Below are 24,512 nucleotides of genomic sequence, written 5' to 3' on the forward strand. Positions count from 1 at the left end.
AGGCACATTTGGTCAGTCTTGCTACAACATTTTGAACAGAAATACAATGGTTCGTTGAATCAGTCCAAAACTTTGCACATAAACTGATACCATCTAGTGTCCAAAATCTAAATTGCGCTTAGATTCCTAAATTATATATTGGCCTTTCTCTCGCATTTGTTTGTTCTTTGTATTATCTTTTACCAGATCTAATGTGTTATATTCTCCTACATTAAATTAACATTTCCTCAAATTTCAAAGTGTTTCCTTTCAAATTGGTATCAAAAAAGGGTCAACAATGCAGTTCACAGTTTGTGCTTTAGTAAGGTTGGTTTCTGGTAAGTAGAGTTCCTAAAGATTATACATATGCTTTTGTTGACAGGAAACGTATTTTTTTGGTGAAACCGGGTATATTGTGGTAGAGTTGTTTTCCGTCGCCACCCACAAGAACAATTCACAACTCAGGGAGTCCAACCAATACAGACTGCCGATGTTGTGTGTCCCAAAGCTGGCTAAACCGGCTGTACCGGAAATAGACGTGGCAAACGACTGGATACTTCCTGTTCGCTGTGTTGACAAATGAAAGAGAGACAGCCAGATGGATTCATAATTTTACTCCAAAGCTAACCCGGTTTTAACTCAGGTTAGCTATCTCACCGTAGAAGGTAGTTAGCGATCGAGCCTTGCAGGGGTAATGGACGGGACTCGGCTGTTGTTCGTGTTGTTTGGGGGTTTGTTGGAGGTGTATTGTGGTGTGTCGGCTAACAGAGGTGGATCTCCTTCGTTTACTGATGAAATCCCATTCAAAATTAACTGGCCCGGGTCCGAATTCACCCTGGTGAGTGTTGTGCGGTTGTGTGATAGAGAATCAATATAGTTTTTGTTATAGTTAACGTTAAATCATGGCTGGTTATTTATGATTTCATTGAAAAGTGAACGTTAGCTAGCTAGTTTTAAATGGTGATAAAGTATGTTAAGCTTAAGCCTAGCTAGCTGGTATTCCTTGTTATGGCTGTTGTCATATGACTGCCAACGCAGAAACTGACTATGAATAGTTTGCCTGTTATGACTGCTGCAAAGTAGAGCACTTACACAACATCTGACCCTAAATCTGTCCTTCCATAGCCAACCTCAGGTGCCTTCTACAAAGAAGATGACTTTGTCATCATGACAACAACAGAGAAGGAGAAATACAAATGTCTCCTGCCTTCCTTGTCAAATGGAGATGGTGTGAGTTCGAGTAATCATTTTCAGTTTCACTCTTTACAACAATATTGCTTCTCACTTATCCTCCTGTCTCCCTCTGTGCCTGTTTGTCTTTCTGCCTGTCTCCGCTCCCTCTCTTTTTCTCTCTCTCCTCACCCCTCTCTCTCAGGATGATGACAAGGTGTACGCTGGTCCCACTCCAGGTGATCTGCTGGACCCACTGTTCAAAGAGAGCAGCTGCTCCTACAGAGTGAGAACTGAACTGTTTCACTTCTACTTCTGTCTAAATATAGGCTATATTGAGTACCACTGCAACACTAATGTCATGAGGCCCCCCCTAGGGATCACATGCTATAGATGTACACTGTCTAAACTACTGGCACACAGCTCGGACACCCATACATACCCCACAAGACATGCCACCAGAGGTCTCTTCACAGACCCCAAGTCCAGAACAGACTATGGGAGGCACACAGTACTACATAGAGCCATGACTACATGGAACTCTATTCCACATCAGGTAACTGATGCAAGCAGTACAATTAGATTTAAAAAACAGATAAAAAACACCTTATGGACCAGCGGGGCTTGTCAAGCAACACAAGTATTGACACACACACACACAATAACATACACGTGAATTTAATGTGGTGGAGTAGGGGCCTGAGGGGACACAGTGTGTTGTGAAATGTTTTAAAGTTGTATAAATCACCTTAATTTAGCTGGACCCCAGGAAGAGTAGCTCCTGCTTTGGCAGCAGCTAATGGGGATCTATAAAACATACAAATAAATACTACCTTTCAAAGTTTGGGGTCACTTAGAAATGTCCTTGTTTTTGAAAGAAAAGCAATATTTTTGGTGCATTAAAATAACATCAAATTGATAAGAAATACAGTGTAGACATTGTTAATGACTATTGTAGCTGGAAACGGCAGATTTATTTTATGGAATATCTACATAGGCGTACAGAGGCCCATTATCAGCAACCATCACTCCTGTAGATAATCCATAAACAATCTGCTGTTTCCAGCTACAATAGTCATTTACAACATTAACAATGTCTACACAGTATTTCTGATCAATTTGATGTTATTTTAATGGAAAAAAATAGCTTTTCAGTAAAAAACAAGGACATTTCTAAGTGACCCCAAACTTTTGAACGGTAGTGTATGTCATGTACTGTGCTGTCACTTTTTATGGATAGGCTAACCACTGTCTCTTCTGGCATTTGTTAGATTGAGTCATACTGGACGTATGAGGTGTGTCATGGGAAACATGTGAGACAATACCATGAGGAGAAGGAGACAGGACAGGTCAGTGGGAAATGATGTTACTTCAAAATTGGCATCATTATAATGTCTACCATCAAGTATGTTGCAATAAATAAGAAAAAATGATTTTCGTGTTGATCTGGCAGATCAAAGTTCAGGAGTACGTCTTGGGAAGCATGACCAAGACGACAGAGTCTTCAGCCACTTCAGGAACAGAAATTGCAGAGATAGAGAAAGTTGAGGAGGTGGATCCCACGCCAGAAGCTGAGAAAGAGGTTGATTGTTCAACATTTTGACTCATACACATAAATACATTTAAAAAAACACTTCGTAAGACTTCTTTGAACTTTGTCTTTTCTCGTTTTATTTCTCTCTCTAATCATGGGTCGCTATTTTGAAGGTTTAACTTGCTGTGATTAGTTTATCAACCTAAGTTGAATGTGCCGATTGTCTCTGCTAAGCGATGAAAATATAAATGTTTCTAGGTTCCCACTAAGAACGTGGAGGGCCAGCTGACTCCATACTACCCGGTGTTGATGGCCCACGGGACGGCGTGTGTCCTGAAACAGAACACGCCTCGCTCCACCAACGTGCTGTATGTCTGCCACCCTGAAGCCAAGCACGAGATCCTCTCTATCGCTGAGGTCACTACCTGCGAGTACGAAGTAGTGGTGCTGACCCCTCTGATCTGTGCACACCCCAAATACAGGTGGGTAGAGAGAGAATGAGGTACACAACCAAAATACAACAGCATTACCACCCTTCACCCCACTGCTGGCTTGCCACTGAAGCTAAGCATGGTCAGTCCCTGGATGGGAGACCAGATGCTGCTGGAAGTGGTGTTGGAGGGCCAGTAGGAGGCACTCTTTTCTCTTGTCTAAAGAAAAATCCCAATGCCCCAGGGCAGTGATTGGGGACATTGCCCTGTGTAGGGTGCCATCTTTTGGATGGGACATTAAACGGGTGTCCTGACTCTCTGTGGTCACTAAAGATCCAGTGGCACTTATCGTAAGAGTAGAGGTGTTAACCCTGGTGTCCTGGCTAAATTCCCAGTCTGGCCCTCATACCATCATGGCCACCTAATCATCCCCAGTTTACAATTGGCTCATTCATCCCCCCTCTCCTACGTAACTATTCCCCAGGTTGTTGCTGTCAATTAGAATGTGTTCTCAGTCAACTTACCTGGTAAAGTAAGGGTTAAATTAAATTACAGGTACCAGCAGGTCTACTGTAAACTGCATCCCAAACCCAACCAGTTCCCCTCATGATGTATTTCTCAACTATAAGTAAAGGGGACTACCTTGTTTGAAATGATATGGAGGCTTATATCTTTATCCCGTGGTCTGTTAGGTTCAAGTCGTCCCCAGTGAATGCCATCTTCTGCCAGGCCCTGTCTGGTTCTCCCCTGCGGCCTCATAGTCTCTCTCAGATGGACCGGGAGCAGGAGGAGCTGCTGAAACCTCCCTTCACTGCCGCTGCTGCTGCCCCGGAAAGAGAAGTGAGAAAGGAGGGGGGAAGGAGAGAGACTAGGGGAGGAGAAAGAGAGAGGGGGAGAGGGGGGAAGGAGAGAGACTAGGGGAGGAAAAAGAGAGAGGGAGGAGGGGGAAGGAGAGAGACTAGGGGAGGAGAAAGAGAGAGGGGAGAGACTGAGAAAGGAGGGGGAGAACAGAGACTAGGGGAGGAGAAAGAGAGAGGGGAGAGGGGGGGAAGGGGGAAGGAGAGAGACTAGGGGAGGAGAAAGAGAGAGGGAGAGAGGGGGAAGGGGGGGAAGGAGAGAGACTAGGGGTGGAGAAAGAGAGAGGGGAGAGGGAGGAAGGGGGAAGGAGAGAGACTAGGGGAGGAGAAAGAGAGAGGGGAGAGGAGAAAGGAGGGGGAGAACAGAGACTAGGGGAGGAGAAAGAGAGAGACTAGGGGAGAGAGGGGGAAGGGGGAGAAAGAGAAGGAGAGAGACTAGGGGGGAGGAGAAAGAGAGAGGGGGGAAGGGGGGAAGGAGAGAGAGAGACTAGGGGTGGAGAAAGAGAGAGGGGAGAGGGAGGAAGGGGGAAGGAGAGAGACTAGGGGAGGAGAAAGAGAGAGGGGAGAGTGAGAAAGGAGGGGGAGGGAAGAAGAGAGACTAGGGGAGGAGGAGAAAGAGAGAGACTAGGGGAGGAGAAAGAGAGAGAGGAAGAAAGGAAGGGGGAAGGAGAGAGACTAGGGGAGGAGAAAGAGAGAGGGGGAGAGGAGAGAGAGAGAGACTAGGGGAGGAGAAAGAGAGGGGAGGGGAAGGAGAGAGACTAGGGGAGGAGAAAGAGAGAGGGGAGAGTAGAGAAAAGGAGGGGGAGGGGGGAGAGAGAGGGGAGAGACTAGGGGAGGAGAAAGAGAGAGGGGAGAGAGACTGAGAAAGGAGAGAGACTAGGGGAGGAGAAAGAGAGGGGGAGAGTGAGAAAGGAGAGAGACTAGGGAGGAGAAAGAGAAAGAGAGAGGGAGAGAGGAGAAAGAGAGAGGGAGGAGAAAGGAGAGAGACTAGGGGAGGAGAAAGAGAGAGGGAGAGTGAGAAAGGAGAGAGACTAGGGGAGGAGAAAGAGAGAGGGGAGAGTGAGAAAGGAGAGAGACTAGGGGAGAGGAGAAAGAGAGAGGGGAGGAGAAAGAGAGAGAGAGGAGAGGAGGAGAAGGGGAGAGAGAGGGGGAGTGAGAAAGGAGAGAGACTAGGGGAGGAGAAAGAGAGACTAGGGGAGGAGAGAGGGGAGAGTGAGAAAGGAGGAGGAGGGAAGGAGAGAGACTAGGGGAGGAGAAAGAGAGAGGGGAGAGTGAGAAAGGAGGAGGGGGGGGAGGGAATGTTGAAGATAAGAGGTGATGGTAGTGGGGCACAGTGGCGAAAAAAATACCCAATTGTCATACGTGAGTAAAAGTAAAGATACGTTAATAGAAATGACTCAAATAAAAGTAAAAGACACCCAGTAAAATACTACTTGAGTAAGAGTCTAAAAGTATTTGTTTTGAAATATACTTAAGTATCAAAACTAAAAAGTATAAATCGTTTCAAATTCCTTATATTAAGCATATCAGATGGCACAGTTTTTCATGTAAAAAAAAACCCATACAGATAGCCAGGGGCACACTCCAACACTCAGAAACAAAGCATTTGTGTTTAGTGAGTTGTCAGATCATAGGCAGTACGGATGACCAGGGATGTTGTCTTGATAAGTGCGTGAATTGGACCTTTTCTGTCCTGTTAAGCATTCAAATGTAATGAGGACTTTTGGGTGTCAGGGAAAATGTATGGAGTAAAGTACGTCATTTTATTTAGGAATGTAGTGAAGTAAAAGTAGTCAAAAATACACAGATACCCCAAAAAACGACTTAAGTAGTACATTAAAATATGTTTACTTAAATACTTTACACCACTGATGGGGCAATACAGGGTCATGATCAGAAGAAGGAAAATGTGTATTCCTGTTGGACAAGTTCAGGTAGGGAGCTATTCCCTCTATTTGAAAAGTGTTTTGTCTGTACTGAACAGAACCTAGGTTTAGAAGCTGTCTGTTTAATGTCTTCTAACTAAACACCTCCTCCCCTCTCTTGTCCTCCAGGAGGAGAGTACGTCCCCCATGAGAGAGGAGGCCTTCTCCTCTACCCATAAGCCCCTGGTGGTGGGCGGGCAGACCCAGGTTACTGTGGGAACCACCCACATTTCCCGTATGACAGACGAGCAGCTGATCAAAGAGTTCCTGAGTGGCTCCTACTGTCTCCATGGGGTTAGTATGAGGCCTGCTGATAGGCTGGCTGTTGAAAGGGACACCTGCTCATTGTCTACAGGCACATATTGGCTACTGCTCATTGGCTGCTGTTGTTAATTCAATGTAATATGCAGTGCCTTCAAAGTATTTAGACCCCTTGACTTTTTCCACATTTTGTTACGTTACAGCCTTATTCAAAAATGGATTAAATATAATAAAAACCCTCAGCAATCTACACACAATACCCCATAATGACAGTGAAAACTGTTTAAGAAATTTTAGAACATTTATAAAACAAACGCGTACCTTATTTACATAAGTATTCAGCCCTTTGCTATAAGACTCAATTGAGCTCAGCTGCATCCTGTTTCCATTGATCATCCTTGAGATGTTTCTACATCTTGATTGTGGTAAATTCAACTCCCACAACTCTTCATACTGTAGCCTCTGTCTGATGTCTAGAACGTGTGTTGCAGGGAGTGGGATGGTGGAAGTATGAGTTCTGCTATGGGAAGCATGTACATCAGTACCATGAGGTAGGGGTTATTTACTTAGTAGCCCAGTAACGTTGAAATGCTGAAGCACAATATTTCCTGTAGACTGAAAGATGTTACAGTTTTGGCTGGCTGGGTGCCTCATGTATTTTTTGCTATGTTAAAGTATCTAATATAGGATGATGAATTGATTCTCTCCCAGGATAAGGAGCAGGGGAAGAACATTGTGGTAGTGGGCAGTTGGAACGCTGAGGAACATCTGCAGTGGGCTCAGAAGAACGTGGCCCGATCCTACCAGTTCAAAGACGACGGGGTCCAGAAAGTAAAGTACGTCCGTCAGCTATACAATACGTTTATTTTTTTAAAAGATTTCATTGATCAGCACAATGTTAATGAATATTGGGGCATTAGGGGCTGGTGTCCTGGACAAAGATAAACTCAATGGAGAATATCAATTGAAAGGGCGTTTTAGTCCAGGAATAGTATTCTTCAGGGTCCAGGAAACCTGATTTTCTAATGACAACACATTGATTGATAGTCAGGATAAGGACTTCATGGTTGTTGTACTTCCTCTCCAGACTGGTGTCTCTCTTCTACGGCCATGGAGATGTGTGTGACCTGACGGGGAAACCCAGACAGGTCATCGTCAAGCTCAAGTAGGGTCTCTTAATATTCTTATATACAGTTGAAGTCGGAAGTTTACATACACTTAGGTTGGAGTCATTAAAACTCGTTTTTCAACCACTCCACACATTTCTTGTTAACAAACTATAGTTTTGGCAAGTCGGTTAGGACATCTACTTTGTGCAGGACACAAGTAATTTTTCCAACAATTGTTTATAGACAGATTATTTCACTTATAATTCACTGTATCACAATACCAGTGGGTCAGAAGTTTACATACACTAAGTTGACGGTGCCTTTAAACAGCTTGGAAAATTACAGAAAATGATGTCATGGATTTAGAAGCTTCCAATAGGTTGATTGACATAATTTGAGTCAATTGGAGGTGTACCTGTGGATGTATTTCAAGGCCTACCTTCAAACTCAGTGCCTCTTTACTTGACATCATGGGAAAATGTAAAAAAAAAAAGTCTGGTTCATCCTTGGGAGCAATTTCCAAACGCCTGAAGGTACCACATTCATCTGTACAAACAATAGTACGCAAGTATAAACACCATGGGACCACACAGCCGTCATACCGCTCAGGAAGGAGACGCGTTCTGTCTCCTAAAGATGAACGTACTTTGGTGCGAAAAATGCAAATCAATCCCAGAACAACAGCAAAGGACCTTGTGAAGATGCTGGAGGAAACAGGTACAAAGTATCAATATCCACAGTAAAACGAGGCCTATATCAGCATAACCTGAAAGGCCGCTCAGCAAGGAAGAAGGCACTGCTCCAAAACCGTCATAAAAAAGCCAGACTACGGTTTGCAACTGCACATGGGGACAAAGATCGTACTTTTTGGAGAAATGTCCTCTGGTCGGATGAAACAAAAATATAACTGTTTGGCCATAATGACCATTGTTATTTATGTCTGGAAGAAAAGGGGGGATGCTTGCAAGCCGAAGAACACCATCCCAACCGTGAAGCACGGGGGTGGCAGCATCATTTTGTGGGGGTGCTTTGCTGCAGGAGGGACTGGTGCACTTCACAAAATAGATGGCATCATGAGGGACAGAAAATTATGTGGATATATTGAAGTAACATCTCAAGACATCAGTTAAAGCTTTGTCGGAAATGGACAATGACTTCCAAAGTTGTGGAAAATTACTTAAGGACAACAAAGTCAAGGTTTTGGAGTGGCCATCACAAAGCCCTGACCTCAATCCTATAGAAGATTTGTGGGCAGAACTATAAAAGTGTGAGCAAGGAGGCCTACAAACCTGACTCAGTTACACCAGCTCTGTCAGGAGGAATGGGCCAAAATTCACCCAACCTATTGTGGAAGGCTACCCGAAACGGTGATGTAAGGCAGGTCCTCATCAGACAACAGGCCTATAAGCCCATTGCCGACAGTCTGAGCACTGATTGTGCGTTTCTGCTGCAACTCGGGCAGTTGTTGCCATCCTGTACCTGTCCCGCTGGTGTGATGTTCGGATATACCAATCCTGTGCAGGTGTTGTTACACGTGGTCTGCCACTGCGAGGACGATCAATTGTCCGTCCTGTCTCCCTGTAGCGCTGTCTTAGGCGTCTCACAGTACGGACATTGCAATTTATTAGAGTCCATAGAAAGGCCTCTTTAGTGTCCTGTTTTCATAACTGTGACCTTAATTGCCTACCGTCTGTAAGCTGTTAGTGTCTTAACGACCGTTCCACAGGTGCATGTTCATTAATTGTTCATGGTTCATAGCATGGCAAACAGTGTTTAAACCCTTTACAATGAAGATCTGTGAAGTTATTTGGATTTTTACAAATCTTTTTTGAAAGAAAGGGACGTTTCTTTTTTTGCTGAGTTTACATAGTTTTGATGTCTACACTATTATTCTAAAATGTAGAAAAAATTCAATCACTTGAATTAGTAGGTGTCCAAACTTTTGACTGGTACTGTATATCGTGAGTCATCATTGGTGTGGTCTAGTAGGGTCTCTTAATATAATATACAGTACCAGTTTGGGCACGCCTACTCATTCAAGGGTTTTTCTTTATTTTTTACTATTTTGTACATTGTAGAATAATAGTGAAGACATCAACTATTAAATAACACCCATGGAATCATGTAGTAACCAAAAAAGTGTTGAAACAAATCCAAATGACTTTGAGATTCCCTCTGCCTAGATGACAGCTTTGCACACTTGGCATTCTCGTTCAGAACGTTTCATGTCACTGAATACACAGCCGGTCTCTGATGGAAGCCCGTCCTGTGTCTCAGGTGTAAGGAGTCTGAGTCTCCCCATGCCGTCACTGTGTACATGCTGGAGCCTCAGACCTGCCAGTACGTCCTTGGGGTAAGGATGCACACACACACGCATCACTGTCGCACCATGTTATGGTTCAACCCATTCTTGCTGTTTTTACCGCAAGCGGTTGGGCGAGTCAGGTTTCCAGTGTCCAGTGTATTCACTACAAATAAACATGATCAGGTTATTTTTTTCTCCCATCAGGTTGAGTCTCCAGTTATATGCCAGATCCTGGACACAGCTGATGAGAAAGGCCTTCTATCCATCTCCAGCTAACAGCACAGACAGAGGAGGCTGAAGAGACGGCGAAAAGGAGGGATGAGCAGAAGTAAAAATGAAGACGTTTTACTACATTTAAATTGAGAAAATGATGTGCACATCTAGTAAAACGTGTTCTTTGTTCTAGAAAATAAAGGACAGGGATTTCAGCAAAGATGTCCTGAAATGGAAGACTGGATGAACCAAGGCCCATGGCACTACTCAGGAGGTCCAGACTGACATGGACTTGGAGAGGAGCGTGTTGATCCTGGAACGGCCCTTGGAACCCAGGGCCACAGCACCCCTCTTCCACCCTGGCTTACACCTCCTATGTACTGAACCAACTCCATGTTGCATCAAAAACATTATGATAAACCTTACATTTGATCTGAGTTGGAAATGGGACCCTGTTCACGTCACAAGGCTCTATGGACTGGACTTCAGATCTTCCTCTTAGGGCAGGTTAGTTCTCGTGTTCTCTGGCCAAGATGCCTTGACAGAACAACCAATCATTCAAACAGCATCATCAGGATAACCAGCTTCCATGTTGTAGTTGAACACTCTATATATAAACTCCCAGTAAGTTATTGGGTAAATCACCAACATTTCGGCATCACTGTGTTCTCTTCAGGGTAATGTCATGATTGCTAAAACCAGGTTATATAGACAACAGTGCAATTAAGCGCAACCAATGACATTAGTGAGGAGTGTGTCATAATTCATTCTAATTAACTTAATAATTGAGTGAAACTGTTAAATAACATTGACTATCCAGTAGCAGCTAATCAACCTCTCTCCTCTCAAATAGACAGGCATTGAGCATGTTGCTCTACCAAGGAGAGGAGGTAACATTGAGATTCTACTACTACAAAGGGAGGCCTACTGGATATCATCTCTAAAAACATTGACCCCTAATGGTCTGAATATTGACTTTGATCTCAGGCCCATTTTATGAACAAGTCTTATGAATGGATATATTCTTTCTACAGATTATCAGCGTACACCCAATAAGTTCCCCCTGTTGATTATGCATTATGGTTGAACCAAAAGTTGACATTAACACATTTTTTTATGAAATAGGAAACAAATATATATGTGAAATTGAACAATGTATGTTGGTGCTAATATATACAATCGTTATGTTTCCATATGATAACAATATTCAATATGCTATAATTTTTATTTTTTTTAATTGTTTCACTCAATTCATTCTAATTAACTTAATTATGACACACCCTTCACTATTGTCATTGGTTGCACTAATTCCACTGTTTGTCTACATAATCTGGTTTAAGCATTCATGACATTACCCTGAAGGCACAGTGATGCCGAAACATGGTGATTTACCCAATAAATGACAGGGAGTTTATATAGTGTGCGACTCTTTATTTATAGAGCTGATAGTTTATTCTCCGGTAGTCAGCACCTCTACATAAAATCATTTTCTCTGCTCATGTTTTTATACGTAGTTGGTTTTAATCGGCAGCATTTTAACTGTATTTATTTGGGTTTAATTTCAGTTTGATTGCATGCTTGTCCTTGACAATTATACACATTCTTTTGTTTGTAGATACAGTATCTTCCGACAAAGTCCGTTTGAATTTTAAAATATTTGGACAAACAATATCTGGGCATAGTAAGACTGGGGCTTTGGTGTCAGGGTTGGGGTCAAATCCATTTGTCAATTCAGGAAACTGACATTTCTATTTCCTCATTTGAAAGCAGTAAGGAAAATTAGGATTTGAATTTCAGTTTACTTCTGAAATTGACCCCAACCCTGGTTGTTGTTACGTTACAGGGTGATTGAGAGTATCTTATAAACTGATGTGCTGTGACTTCAATCCCCGGATGTTATTGACGAGCGCTGATGATTAACATTGGTTATGCACTAAATCAGATGTAATTTCTGTGGATTTCTAAATCTGGTGTGTTCTGTGGTTTAAATGAGGAATACACTGAAAAAATAAAAACTATCTGAACAAAGTTAGGTTGAAATGAATTCTAGTCATATCCCATGGTCTTGGATAGCGAGCCACAATGTGATAACCTGATTGGTCCTCAGCTCTCAAGCATGACACATTTAGTAAAAGGCCAACTGATGCTCTTCTCTGAACAAAAAGTGACTTCTGTCTGATCACTGGTAGATAATGTGATACAATAGATCAGGGGTTCTCAAACTTCTCAGTAACCCTGTACATTCCATGTATTTGAACTATTCCACAGCTCACCTGATTGAACTTGTTGACTAGGTGAATCAGGTGAGTTAGCTCAACAACATGGTGAAACATCTGGGGTTTGAGAGCATCTGTACTGGACATCACTGTGTGACATGACAAAAGCTTGGACAGTGAGTTGCAGGTTGATTAGTTGACCACCAGAGGTCTCTTACTCCATAAGAGGTGTTTACCTTTGTGGATCTACAATAGATCTTCAATTTAGATATTTTCTTTGCCAGGAGCTCACTGGACACATTGCACTTGCAAAACATTTACTGATATCATAGAACATGTATGAGACTCACAAATACAGTATTATTATGACGAGAAAGAACATCTAAATTGTACAATATGAAAAATGTCATGTCAGTGTAAAAAGTGATTCCACTTATTTCAGTAACATCAATAACAATATGGGATCAGTGCTGTTTCTCTCCCTCTGGACTAAGAGATCATCCATTTAATATTCTAAAGTCAATGGGGGTTATTCTTTACCTCTAACAGTTCAATACCACATGATATTCACACAATTAGTACTGTTTACTCTCTGGTGTCTTGTGGTAATAGTCATATAATATTATAGTAACTTTTAGCATCCCTGATCTATATGCCCAATCCCTCTCCAATTTCAGCATGGTGGCAGGGTTACACTCGAAGTACAGTATCTGATCAATAAACAAATCAATTCATGTATAAATCATTGTGGTAAGTTAAACTGAAGGTATGGAGATCTGATGCACCGAGGTGCTCTCAAAGTCCGGCAGAACCACAAAACTATGTTAGCCCACTGAACTAAAGCCTATTGGCATTAGATTGGCGAGCCAACACAAGTCTTCAGGTCTAAGCCAAGGTTATTCGTCAGTTTAGACTGAAGGGATCCAATCAATCATGGTGGTTAGTCAGACTGAAGGTATGGGTATCTTATGGGCTGAGGTGCTCTCAACATCCTGCAACACCTCCTGGTGGATGTGATAGTGCATGGCAACGTAGGACTTGTTGAACCCAAAGGCCTGGGAGGAGGAGGAGTTGGCAGCAGGCTGCAGACTGTTGGTAGGGGAGCCGGGTCCTGCAGAGGGGCTGCTGTTGTAGATACTGTAGTAGGGCTCGATACGGGTGTTGATGGGGGTGGAGGTGCTAGGGGGCCTGGGCTTACGCCCACCATGCCCGCCCGTAGCTCTCGGACTGGGGGCACAGTCCCGGGAGTGACTGGGTCCACAGGCTTGATCCACCAGTCTCCTTTGTGGCTTGGGTGAGAGGACATAGGCAGAGTTGGTCTCGTGGTGCGAGGACTTGTTACGGTTGACCTCGAGACTACCTTTACCCATGGCATGGAGCCGTGTCTTGTGCTTGCAGCAGAGGAACACCAGCGCCACCCATTGGAGGCAGCAGAGGACGCGCCGGCGAAGCCCGGCGCTGTTGCGAGAGTACACGAATGGGTTGATGCACGACTTGAGGAAGATGAGCGCGAAACCGCACAGTTCGAACTGGTAGTGAGCGAAGCTGCTCTCTGGAGAGAGGACGTCCTGGGCTAAGGAGACGCCCATGGGGAGACAACAGAGAAGGACGGAGAATACAATCACCACACAGGTTACTACAGCCTTGGAGTCTTTAACTGTGGCCAGGTTGACGGTAGAGACGAGCTGGCAGCAGGTAGCTCCCTGGGCAGCCCCGGGTACTAGACCCTGGCTGGTGGGTCTGTTAGTGTAGGAGTGAGTCTGAATGTGTTGGAGCTTGTTGTAGGTTTGGTTGCGGTAGAGTGAAGGAACCTGGACGGCACACTGCATGCTCTCTAAGCCGGCCGCCATGAGCTGGGGAGGGGGTTGTGGTAGCGGCGGGCGTGTGGCGTCTACAGTGATGACGCGGCACTTCCTCACCTGGGGACAGGATGGGAACAACCACTTAGCATAGAGAGACATAACATGATATAAGTCATAACATTATTTTGCTTTATACATGCTTATAGCAAGTTATAAGTAATTAAGTGTGACTAAAGTTTCTTAAAAACGTATCAAATAATCCCGCAAGGGGTGGGTCGCTAATGTGATTTACCTGACACGAAAATCAAATGTTATTCATCCATCTATCGATCCAATTCATCCATCCCTCCCTCTCTCTCTCACCTGTGCATTCTTCCTCAGCGTCTGAGCGATCATCAGGTAGCAGACAGACACCACCGCCACGCAGAATGCAAAGTCTGCCAGGTAGACATATAGAACCACCCTTGCAGGCCCACCCGTTAGGCCGAAGTGAGGCAGGCAGGGTCCCTCCTTCATGGGGTAGGCTCGCAGGGTGAGCAGGGCAGCCATAGTAAAGCTAGAGGTCCAGAGGAGGGCGGTGAGAGCCAGAGTACAGGGGAGCGAGGCCATGCGGTTGGGCTGCTGGCCCAGGACCATACGGAGCCGATGGAGGGCGATCACAGCTACCGTCTCCAGAGACATGATGATGAAGGCAGAGCTGGTCAGGTGGAAGGTGAAGCAAAAAGTCTTTGACACGCCACCCCCTCCTCCTGGAACAAAAAAAAGTTAACTCTTTAGACTTTTGCAAACCTTCAAGAATCAGACCGGGGTTCAAATACTTGGATCATTTGGTTGAGTCTGCCTAGAGTGCTAGATGGGAACAGTTTGCAGTTTTGGGACTTTTCTATTGGTTTATTAAGCTAAGCGAACTCAAATAGGCACACAACAGAACAATAATAATAATTAGGTGGGTGATTATATTCATCCTATTTGTGAATTAGAAAATTGTTTTTTTTTGGCATATACCAACTCCCCGAGATGGTATATGCCAAAAAGTTGATAATGGCCAGGGTCAGCCATTATCAACTGCAATCCTGAAGCAATAAGGGCTAAGTGCCTTGCTCAAGGGTACATCAACAGATTTCACCTTGTTGGCTCTAGGATTCGAACATGCTCTAACGCTCTAACCACTAGGCTACCTGCCACCCAAAACAAAAATCTATTAATCGGGGACAGACAGGGCCCAGTGTCTTAGCTGAAGCAAGAGACAAGAACTAAGCAAAGAACAGAAGGAAGTAAATATCATAGAGATCCTATGAAATGACTATAGATGCTATGTTATAAATCCTCAAAGTTCCAGAATGGTATTCTATGGTATATACAGTCTACTGACCTGAGTCCAGGAAAAGCACCAATGCGAACATCGGCGCAGTCACGCAACATATAATCATATCACAGAATGATAAGTTCAGGATCATGAAGTCGAAGTTGGTGCGGAACTTGCGGAAGGCCGGGTGGAAGAAGGAGAGGAACACCACCAGGTTGCCGTAAGAACCCAGAAAGAATATGAGGATGAGGAGGAGGGAGCAGGAAGTGAGGGTAGCCGTGTGGATCAGGGCCCAGCCAGGGGAGGAAGAGGAGGAGGACCTAGAGTGAGGAGGAGAAGATGGCTGATACATATTCCTTACATTCCACAGAAATGTGTCTTTTTCTTTTCAACCCACGCACCTCGGGCCCAGGCTGCTGTTGTAGGTGTGGTGGTGGCAGACTGACGGCAGACTGGTCACATTCATCATACACATAGGGCTGCTTTCCCAGACACAGATTAAGCCTAGTCCTGGACTAAAACGCTGTTTTAATGGACTTTCTCCATTGGGTTAGTAAAGACTGGAGAACAGCCTCACAGGTGTTCACATCATTTCACTGAACAGGATGGCGAAGGTATCTGCTGTCTCCTCCATTGACATGGTCCCCTTGGTCATGGGAAAGACCCCAGATTTCTACATAGAAACAGAGGAATCTGAGTTTAGTACAACACCATATTATTACAATGAAAGACATGTATGAGGACCATTGTGAATTATAATAATTCTGCTCTTTCAATGGAAAAAGCCCTCCCCTTCCTGCCAGACAAGCACTGAAGTCTAAATAGGCTTAGGCTGAAGCAAGAGCAAACAAATCAAATGTGGAGCCTACACAGTAATCTAATCCTTCTATCATTATTGTCGAGGGTTTTACATATACGTTTAATATGTTTACACAATAGAATGATAGAAGGATAGAATGTGGTTGAGCTTACGACGATAATAGGAGCTGCAGCTTTTGTGTAGGACTGTCGATAATGAAAATTTACATGGAATTCTAAAATGTTCACATTTACTTAGTGAAACATACAGGTTTACCGCATCTGCATTTATCTGTATGTGCGTGTGAATGCTCTGATGCAAAACGATTTCAATATGATTAGTCGAGTCATCATGGTCATTTGATTATGGTTATGAAAACCAATACAATACTCAAGGTGTTGCTCTCCATCCAGCCACCACCACAGCTACAGGCATTAGAAAAAAAACGAAGTATTCCTTCACAGATAATCAGAAGCAATAAAATACGATACTTATATTCTGTATGCAACCTAATATTGCGGCTTCCTTGAAAATCATAAAGACATTGTCATATTGATGTGAACGCTAATAGAGAAAAAAAAGACGCGAAAATAGACATAGGCCTCATTGTTATACAACCCATAGGTTACATTTTCATATTCGGAATTGGCAACTTACCGTCCGCATGCATTATAACCACAAGCACTTTTATTCACAATATATTATTCAAAAAGAGCGTGTATTTTATTGTCGATGTGATGTATCCATTTTTGTTTTATCCGGGAGAAGACGAAGACCGGGCGCAGTACATCGGTAAGACGTGGGATATGACATATACAGTACTGGGCGCGCTCCCCTACCTAGGTGTTGCTGACGCATGCCAGATCTTACCAGGCCCGGATAGGTATTTTACATGTCATTTAACCACATATTCGTTTCGGTACTGGTACTCCATGTATGTTATTAACTGTGTATATATTCGTGTCACTATTTTGTATTTGATTTAACCAGTACTATTTGGTGTCAGGGAAAATGTACAGAGTAAAATGTACATTATTTTCACTAGGAACGTAGTGAAGTAAAAGTTGTCAAAAATAGAAATAGTAAAGTAAAATATAGATACCCCCCAAAACTACTTAAGTAGTATTTGTACTTAAATACTTTACACCACTGAATAGGAGCCATCCCAGAACCAACCAGCACAAAGACACACACACAAAATTTTGTTACAAACAACCCATGAATTTCTTTATTTTCTTCAGAAAACAGTACATCTAAAAATAATCACTGCAGTTTTGGCACTACACTAAACAGGTGTGAGGTACTAAACTGAACCAATGAGACTAGATTTTCAAGTCTTCATGGAAAAGTAAATATTGAACCAAAAATAAATCTCTCACAAGGGTTTTTAAAAAGAATGGAGAACAATGTTATATTGATGAGTAGAGGGGAAGGGGTGCGATGCTAACGTGGTGGACAGGATGTTTGGCTATTCCTTGGGCCCCGTTTCCCAGACACAGATCAAGCCTGGTCCTGGACTAAAAAGCTTTGTTTCAATGGAGACTCCAATTATATCATGCTTTTTACTCCAGGACCAGGCTTGATCTGTGTCTGGGAAATGAGTCCCTTGGGGTTTTGAGAGGGGTTTAGACATGCCATGATGATTAAACTGTACCCATCAGCTGAAAACCTTGCACATAGCCTTGAGGAATGAACACACACTCACTCTGCTACATAGTCATCATTGCCCAAGCGAGAGCAGATTACATCAAATGCTCCGTCACTAACAAGCTGAACAATCTATCTACTCACAAACCAAAAGCTTTCATTACCAGCAACTCTTAAGAATAATAAAATCAGCACTTCAAACAAATAAATAAACCTGTTTGTGCATTTGTTACATACACATGGTATACACACATAATAAAATATGCATATAGCAGAGATAAACAAAGTACACAAACATCAAGTATGTAAATGTGTGTGCCAGGTTAAAATCTAAGTTATGTCCCAAATGACACTCTATGCCCTATATAGTGCACTACTTTTGATCAGAGCCTTATGGGCCCTTGTCAAAAGTAGTGCACTAAAAGGAAAAGGGTCCATTTGGGAAACACTCCTAATCTAATGATAATGAACGATCATCTGAACACATACAGACTGTGGCTAAGAACACTTCATTGGAGACCTGGGACAATATGGTCCCTATCCTCTAGAGCAGGGCTCTCCAACTCTGTTTCCTGGAGAGCTACCCTCCTGTAGGTTTTAACCCCAACCCTGTTCCTGGAGAGCTACCCTCCTGTAGGTTTTAACCCCAACCCTGTTCCTGGATAGCTACCCTCCTGTAGGTTTTCAATCCAACCCTGTTCCTGGAGAGATACCCTCCTGTAGGTTTTCACTCCAACCCTGTTCCTGGGGAGCTACCCTCCTGTAGGTTTTCACTTCAACCCTGTTCCTGGGGAGCTAGCCTCCTGTAGGTTTTCACTCCAACCCCAGTTGTAACTATCTTAATTCAGTTGATCAACCACGTAGTTTTTAGAATCAGGTGTGCTAGATTAGGGTCATAGTGAAACCTACAGGACGGCAGCTCCCCAGGAACAGGACTGGAGAGCCTTGCTCTAGTGGGATAATATAGTTAGTTGGTGCAGAGTTGATAACATTGAGGGGATGTTGTACTGAGAGCAATATTACGGGGGAAACTAGCTCTGGTCCTAAGGCGTAGTGGTGCACTAATGGGGGAACACGCACTACAACTTGGACCAGAGATCGAGGGAAACCTGCAGGTATCTTCATCAAGCATTACACACACACACACACACACACACACACACACACACACACACACACACACACACACACACACACACACACACACACACACACGCACACGCACACGCACACGCACACACACACGCACACACACACACACACACACACACACACACGAGAAGAACAAGAGAAATCAACTGTACAGTAATATTACAGTAATATTACAAAGTGCAGATCAATCATCCATGCTATGGTTTATCCTTAAATATTAAGTATAGTAGAAATGTAAATGAGCGCTAAAAACAAATACACAACTCCATCCATTCCATCCATCCATTACGTATGCATATCCCCCCCCTCCCCAAGGTCCTCAGGGTACAGGGTTGTATTCGTTACGGCACAACGTAGCAAAAACCTTTCTAAAGGAAACACCCAGGAAGTTCCTCCTCGTTTCATTATGTTTGGTGCCTAGTGAAAATGACCCAGGTGTCGTCCGTTGGTCTGGTCAGAGGGCAGGGACCTGAAAGTGAGGCCCGTCTCCCCTCATGCAGGTTCGTCTCTGTTCTGGAAGTCACACAGCGTCTCAGAGTAGCGCTGCTGATCGAGGATCAGGTCGCCATGTCCATATAATGGTATTCAATACGATCTGAAAGGCAAAACTGATCCTAAATCAGCAATTGTACTCAGACGCTTTGTGAATACGGCCCTGTTCTGTTCAGTTTGAGGCTTTCCCAGACTAATAACAGAGTGAGGAACTGTTGAGTGGCTCAAAGAGGGCATTCAGGGTGTCGTTCCTCCGTTTAAGAAAACATCATCTCCATCTGAAAGTTGTACCAGGGCCCTAAAGAGAGACCAAATGGACGGTTTGATTAATGGTTGGTGCCTTGAGGAAGTGCCTTGAAGTTTACAATGTACTGTAATTTGTGTTGGTGAGGTTTCCACCCAAGCATACGTTTGAATTGATCTACAATGAGTCAGCATTTTAGGATGAGAGTGTGTGTCCTACCAGGTATCTAGGCATAGTAGCAGGGAGAGACAAGCAGGTCGGTCAGAACCAGCAGCTGGTCGTCAGTGAACTGCTGTTTGTGTTCCTGCCAGTTGTCATGATGAGTCCGCCGGAAGTTAGACAGGGTCTTCTTCACAGACATCTTCAGGAGAGAGAGAGTTATTCAGGAGCAAGAGAGATTCAGGAGCGAGAGAGAGCGAGATTCAGGAGGGAGAGAGCGAGATTCAGGATCGAGAGAGAGCGAGATTCAGGATCGAGAGAGAGAGCGAGATTCAGGAGCGAGAGAGAGAGCGAGATTCAGGAGCGAGAGAGAGCGAGATTCAGGAGCGAGAGAGAGAGCGAGATTCAGGAGCGAGAGAGAGAGCGAGATTCAGGAGCGAGAGAGAGAGCGAGATTCAGGAGCGAGAGAGAGAGCGAGATTCAGGATCGAAAGAGAGCGAGATTCAGGATCGAAAGAGAGCGAGATTCAGGATCGAAAGAGAGCGAGAGGGAGAGTGACAGAGAGCATGCCATTGAGCTGTGTGTGTTAGTCCTCCTCACCTCAATGGGCTGTGTGTCATTGAGGTGGACGCTCAGGTTCATCAGTAGCTGGGGCATCCAGCTGGGAACATCGTAGGGGCTGGACAGGATACAGGCACTCAGACCTAACACTCCAGCATGTCGCCTCACTAGATCTACACACACACACACACACACATTGAAAAACTGAGCTATAACATGTGCAGCAAGGTCAAGACAAATGCATTTTAGAAGCCTATCTATCTAACACAACCATGGCAACTGTGTTCCAAGTAAACAATTGACCGTTGGATGTAGACAGCTATGTTCTAATACCCACACTAGTGTGCCACTTAAAATGAAGATGCACTAAATATACAAAAGTATGTGGACACCCCTTCAAATTAGTGGATTTGACTATTTCAGCCTCACCCGTTGCTGAAAGGTGTATAAAATCGAGCACACCGCCATGCAATCTCCATAGACAAACATTGCAGTAGAATGGCCTTACTGAAGAGCTCAGTGACTTTCAACGTGGCACCACCGTCATAGGATGCCACCTTTCCAACAAGTCAGTTCGTCAAATTTCTGCCCTGCTAGAACTGCCTGGTCAACTGTAAGTGCTGTTATTGTGAAGTGGAAACGTCTAGGAGCAACAACGTCTCAGCCACGTCATGTTAGGACACAGAACGGGACCGCCGAGTGCAGGAGCGCATAATAAGTCTGTCCCCAGTTGCAACACTCGATACCGAGTTCCAAACTGCCTGGAAGCAACGTCAGCACAAGAACTGTTCGCCGGGGGCTTCATGAAATAGGTTTCCATGGCCAAGCAGCCACACACAAGCATGGATGCCAGGAAAACACTACCTGCCCCAATGCATAGTGCCAACTGTAAAGTTTGGTGGAGGAGGAATAATGGTCTGGGGCTGTTTTCATGGTTTCATGTTTTCCTTAGTTCCAGGGAAGGGAAATCTTAACGCTACAGCATGCAATGAAAGTCTAGACAAATATGTGATTATAACTTTGTGGCAACAGTTTGAGCTAGGCCCTTTCCTGTTTCAGCCCCTGTGCACAAAGTGTGGTCCATGCAGAAATGGTTTGTCGAGATCGGTGTGGAAGAACTTGACTGGCCTGAGCACAGCACAGCCCTGACCTCAACCCCATCGAACACCTTTGGGATGAACTGGAACGCCGACTTCGAGCCAAGCCTAATCACGCAACAGTGCCCGACCTCACTAATGCTCGTAGCTGAACGGAAGCAAGTCCCTGCAGCAATGTTCCAACATCTAGTGGAAAACCTTCCCAGAAGAGTGGAGGCTGTTATAGTAGCAAAGGGGGGACCGACTACATATTAATGTCCATGATTTTGGAATGAGATGTTCGACGAGCACGTGTCCACATACTTTTGGTCATGTAGTGTATGTAGTGGCCGTTAAGTGGAATTTAGTGTGGACCGAGTTACAGAGCCAGTATGTAGTGCGGACCGAGTAACAGAGCCAGTATGTAGTGCGGACAGAGTAACAGAGCCAGTGTGTAGTGTGGACAGAGTAACAGAGCCAGTATGTAGTGTGGACTAGAGTATTAACATTAGAGCCGATGATGATTTCTCAACGCCGATACGATAACGATTTTTGGAGGACCAAAAAAGAAGATACCGATAGAAATCAGCAAATTATTATATATATATTTGTATTAATGACAATTACAACAATACTGAATGAACACTTATTTTAACTTAATATAATACATCAATAAAATTAATTTATAGTCTCAAGTAAATAATGAAACATGTTCAATTTAGTTTAAATAATGTAAAAACAAAGTGTTGGAGAAGAAAGTAAAAGTGCAATATGTGCCATGTAAAAAAGCTAACGTTTAAGTTCCTTGCTCAGAACATGAGAGCATATGAAAGCTGGTGGTTCCTTTTAACATGAGTCGTCAATATTCCCAGGTAATAAGTTTTAGGTTTTAGTTATTATAGGAATTATAGGACTATTTCTCTCTACCATTTGTATTTCATATACCTTTGACTATTGGATGTTCTTATAGGCACTTTCGTATTGCCAGCCTAATCTCGGGAGTTGATAGGCTTGAAGTTATAAACAGCGCAATGCTTGAAGCACAGCGAAGAGCTGCTGGCAAACGCAGGAAAGTGCTGTTTGAATGAATGCCTACGAGCCTGCTGCTGCCTACCACCGCTCAGTCAGACTGCTCTGTCAACAATCAAATCATAGACTTAATTATAATATAATACCACACAAAAATACGAGCCTTTGGACATTAAAACGGTCAAATCCGGAAACTATCATTTCGAAAACAAAACATTTATTCTTTCAGTGAAATACGGAACCGTTCCATATTTTATCTAACGGATGGCAACCCTAAGTCTAAATATTCTTGTTACATTGCACAACCTTCAATGTTATGGCATAATTATGTTCAATTCTGGCAAATTAATTACAGGAAGTTAGGAAGAAATGGTCTTCACACAGTTCACAACGAGCCAGGCGGCCCAAACTGCTGCATATACCCTGACTCTGTTGCAAGAGTGACATAATTTACCTAGTTAAAATAAATTCATGTTAGCAGGCATATTAACTAAATATGCAGGTTTAAAAATATATACTTGTGTATTGATTTTAAGAAAGGCATTGATGTTTATGGTTAGGTGCATTTGTGCAACGACAGTGCTTTTTTCACAAATGCGCTTGTTACATCATCACCCGTTTGGCGAAGTAGGCTGTGATTCGATGAGAAATTAACAGGCACCGCATCGATTATATGCAAAGCAGGACACACTAGATAAACTAGTAATATCATCAATCATGTGTAGTTATAACTAGTGATTATGTTAAGATGTATTGTTTTTTATAAGATAAGGTTAATGCTATCTAGCAACTTAACTTGGCTCCTTGCTGCACTCCCGTGACAGGTGGTCAGCCTGCCACGCAGTCTCCTCGTGGAGTGCAATGTAATCGGCCATGATCGGTGTCCAAAAACGCAGATTACCGATCGCTATGAAAACTTGAAATCGGCCCTAATTAAATCATCCATTCTGATAAATCGGTCGACCTCTAATTAACATGTTTGTCACTTAGCAGACACTGTTATCCAGAGCGACTTATAGGTATAATTTGCTCATGGCTACCTCCAGAGGGTATGGTGTCCACCACGGAGCCCAGCTCCCTCTTCCTCTTCTTGGGTAGGCGGGTCTTACAGAGGGCCTCGAAGTGGCTCTGCATGGGGCCCTCTATGGACAGGAAGTTACACTGAAGGAAACCGCTCAGAGTGGTGGCAGCCATCTCCCTCACCTGGGGGAGAGAAGGAAAGAGATGTGATATGTGGAGCTGGCTGATCCATTATGTACTGACTAGATCTGCTCAACAGACAGAAGCTCCATCTAAACTCTCCTCCTCCTCAAAATGCAGTGAAGGGCTGAGGAGCGAGACCATAGTTGGACATTGTCCTCCAATACTCTTGAGAAGTAGGAAGAGATTAATCACTGAAAGCTTAATTAAGATGGAGCCAGAGAGAACAGGGAGAGCAGAAAGAGAGAGCGAGCGAGCGAGAGCAGGCGGGAAGAGAGAGAGAGAGCAGGGAGAGCGAGCGAGCAGAGAGAGAGAGAGCGAGGAGGGAGCGAGAGAGCGAGGAGGGAGAGAGAGCGCGAGCAGAGAGAGAGAGCGTGAGCAGAGAGAGAGAGCGTGAGCAGAGAGAGAGAGCGTGAGCAGGGAGAGTGAGCAGGGAGAGGGAGGGAGAGAGAGAGCGAGCAGGGAGAGAGAGCAAGAAGAGCGAGCAGGGAGAGAGAGCGAGCAGGGAGAGAGAAGAGCGAGCAGGGAGAGAGAGCGAGCAGGGAGAGAGAGCGAGCAGGGAGAGAGAGCGAGCAGGGAGAGAGAGCGAGCAGGGAGAGAGCGTGAGCAGGGAGAGAGAGAGCGAGCAGGGAGAGAGAGCAAGAAGAGCGAGCAGGGAGAGAGAGAGCGAGCAGGGAGAGAGAGCAAGAAGAGCGAGCAGGGAGAGAGAGCGAGCAGGGAGAGAGAGCGAGCAGGGAGAGAGAGCGAGCAGGGAGAGAGAAGAAGCGAGCAGGGAGAGAGCGAGCAGGGAGAGCAGGGAGAGAGAGCGAGCAGGGAGAGCAGGGAGAGAGAGCGAGCAGGGAGAGAGAGCGAGCAGGGAGAGAGAGCGAGCAGGGAGAGCGAGCGAGCGAGCAGGGAGAGCGAGCGAGCAGGGAGAGCGAGCGAGCAGGGAGAGCGATCGAGCAGGGAGAGCGAGCGAGCAGGGAGAGAGAGCGAGCAGGGGAGAGAGAGCGAGCAGGGAGAGAGAGCGAGCAGGGAGAGAGAGCGAGCAGGGAGAGCGAGCGAG

At 44.4% G+C, this 24,512-nt stretch overlaps 3 protein-coding genes across 7 annotated transcripts in view; 1 reads left to right on the forward strand and 2 right to left on the reverse strand.

Moving 5' to 3' along the window:
- The first annotated feature begins 489 nt into the window (after positions 1–489).
- LOC112260145 (endoplasmic reticulum lectin 1) lies at positions 490–9,899 on the forward strand. Of its 2 annotated transcripts, XM_024435029.2 has the most exons (13): positions 493–817; positions 1,105–1,209; positions 1,355–1,435; positions 2,421–2,498; positions 2,603–2,731; positions 2,942–3,165; positions 3,807–3,954; positions 6,026–6,190; positions 6,649–6,708; positions 6,869–6,993; positions 7,245–7,322; positions 9,544–9,619; positions 9,776–9,899. In XM_024435029.2, the coding sequence occupies exons 1-13, from the start codon at positions 674–676 to the stop codon at positions 9,845–9,847; spliced, it is 1,485 nt and encodes a 494-aa protein (XP_024290797.1). In that variant the 5' UTR covers positions 493–673; the 3' UTR covers positions 9,848–9,899. The 2 variants fall into 2 exon arrangements, with proteins under 2 accessions (XP_024290806.1, XP_024290797.1); XM_024435038.2 differs by lacking the exon at positions 7,245–7,322 and having other exon boundaries at positions 490–817.
- LOC112260136 (probable G-protein coupled receptor 75) lies at positions 9,893–16,919 on the reverse strand. The gene is made up of 5 exons (XM_024435017.2): positions 16,565–16,919; positions 15,510–15,781; positions 15,175–15,428; positions 14,166–14,551; positions 9,893–13,919 (listed from the first exon to the last, which is right to left on the reverse strand). The coding sequence occupies exons 2-5, from the start codon at positions 15,581–15,583 to the stop codon at positions 12,945–12,947; spliced, it is 1,689 nt and encodes a 562-aa protein (XP_024290785.1). The 5' UTR covers positions 15,584–15,781; positions 16,565–16,919; the 3' UTR covers positions 9,893–12,944.
- Positions 16,920–18,274: 1,355 nt separating this feature from the next.
- Positions 18,275–24,512, reverse strand: part of LOC121847225 (proteasome activator complex subunit 4B-like) — a 101,020-nt gene continuing 94,782 nt past the window's right edge. For 3 of the 4 annotated variants that reach the window (XM_042327475.1, XM_042327488.1, XM_042327480.1), the window contains 4 exons: positions 23,308–23,470; positions 20,202–20,335; positions 19,662–19,803; positions 18,276–19,496 (listed from right to left, as the gene is read on the reverse strand). In XM_042327475.1, the coding sequence (XP_042183409.1) occupies positions 19,669–19,803; positions 20,202–20,335; positions 23,308–23,470 (432 nt within the window). In that variant the 3' untranslated portion in view covers positions 18,276–19,496; positions 19,662–19,668. Of the gene's footprint in view, positions 19,497–19,661; positions 19,804–20,201; positions 20,336–23,307; positions 23,471–24,512 lie in introns of all 4 variants that reach the window. The other variant, XM_042327469.1, reaches the window with a different exon arrangement.

Source organism: Oncorhynchus tshawytscha, linkage group LG01 (assembly GCF_018296145.1).
Source record: "Oncorhynchus tshawytscha isolate Ot180627B linkage group LG01, Otsh_v2.0, whole genome shotgun sequence".
Taxonomy (NCBI): Eukaryota; Metazoa; Chordata; class Actinopteri; order Salmoniformes; family Salmonidae; genus Oncorhynchus; species Oncorhynchus tshawytscha.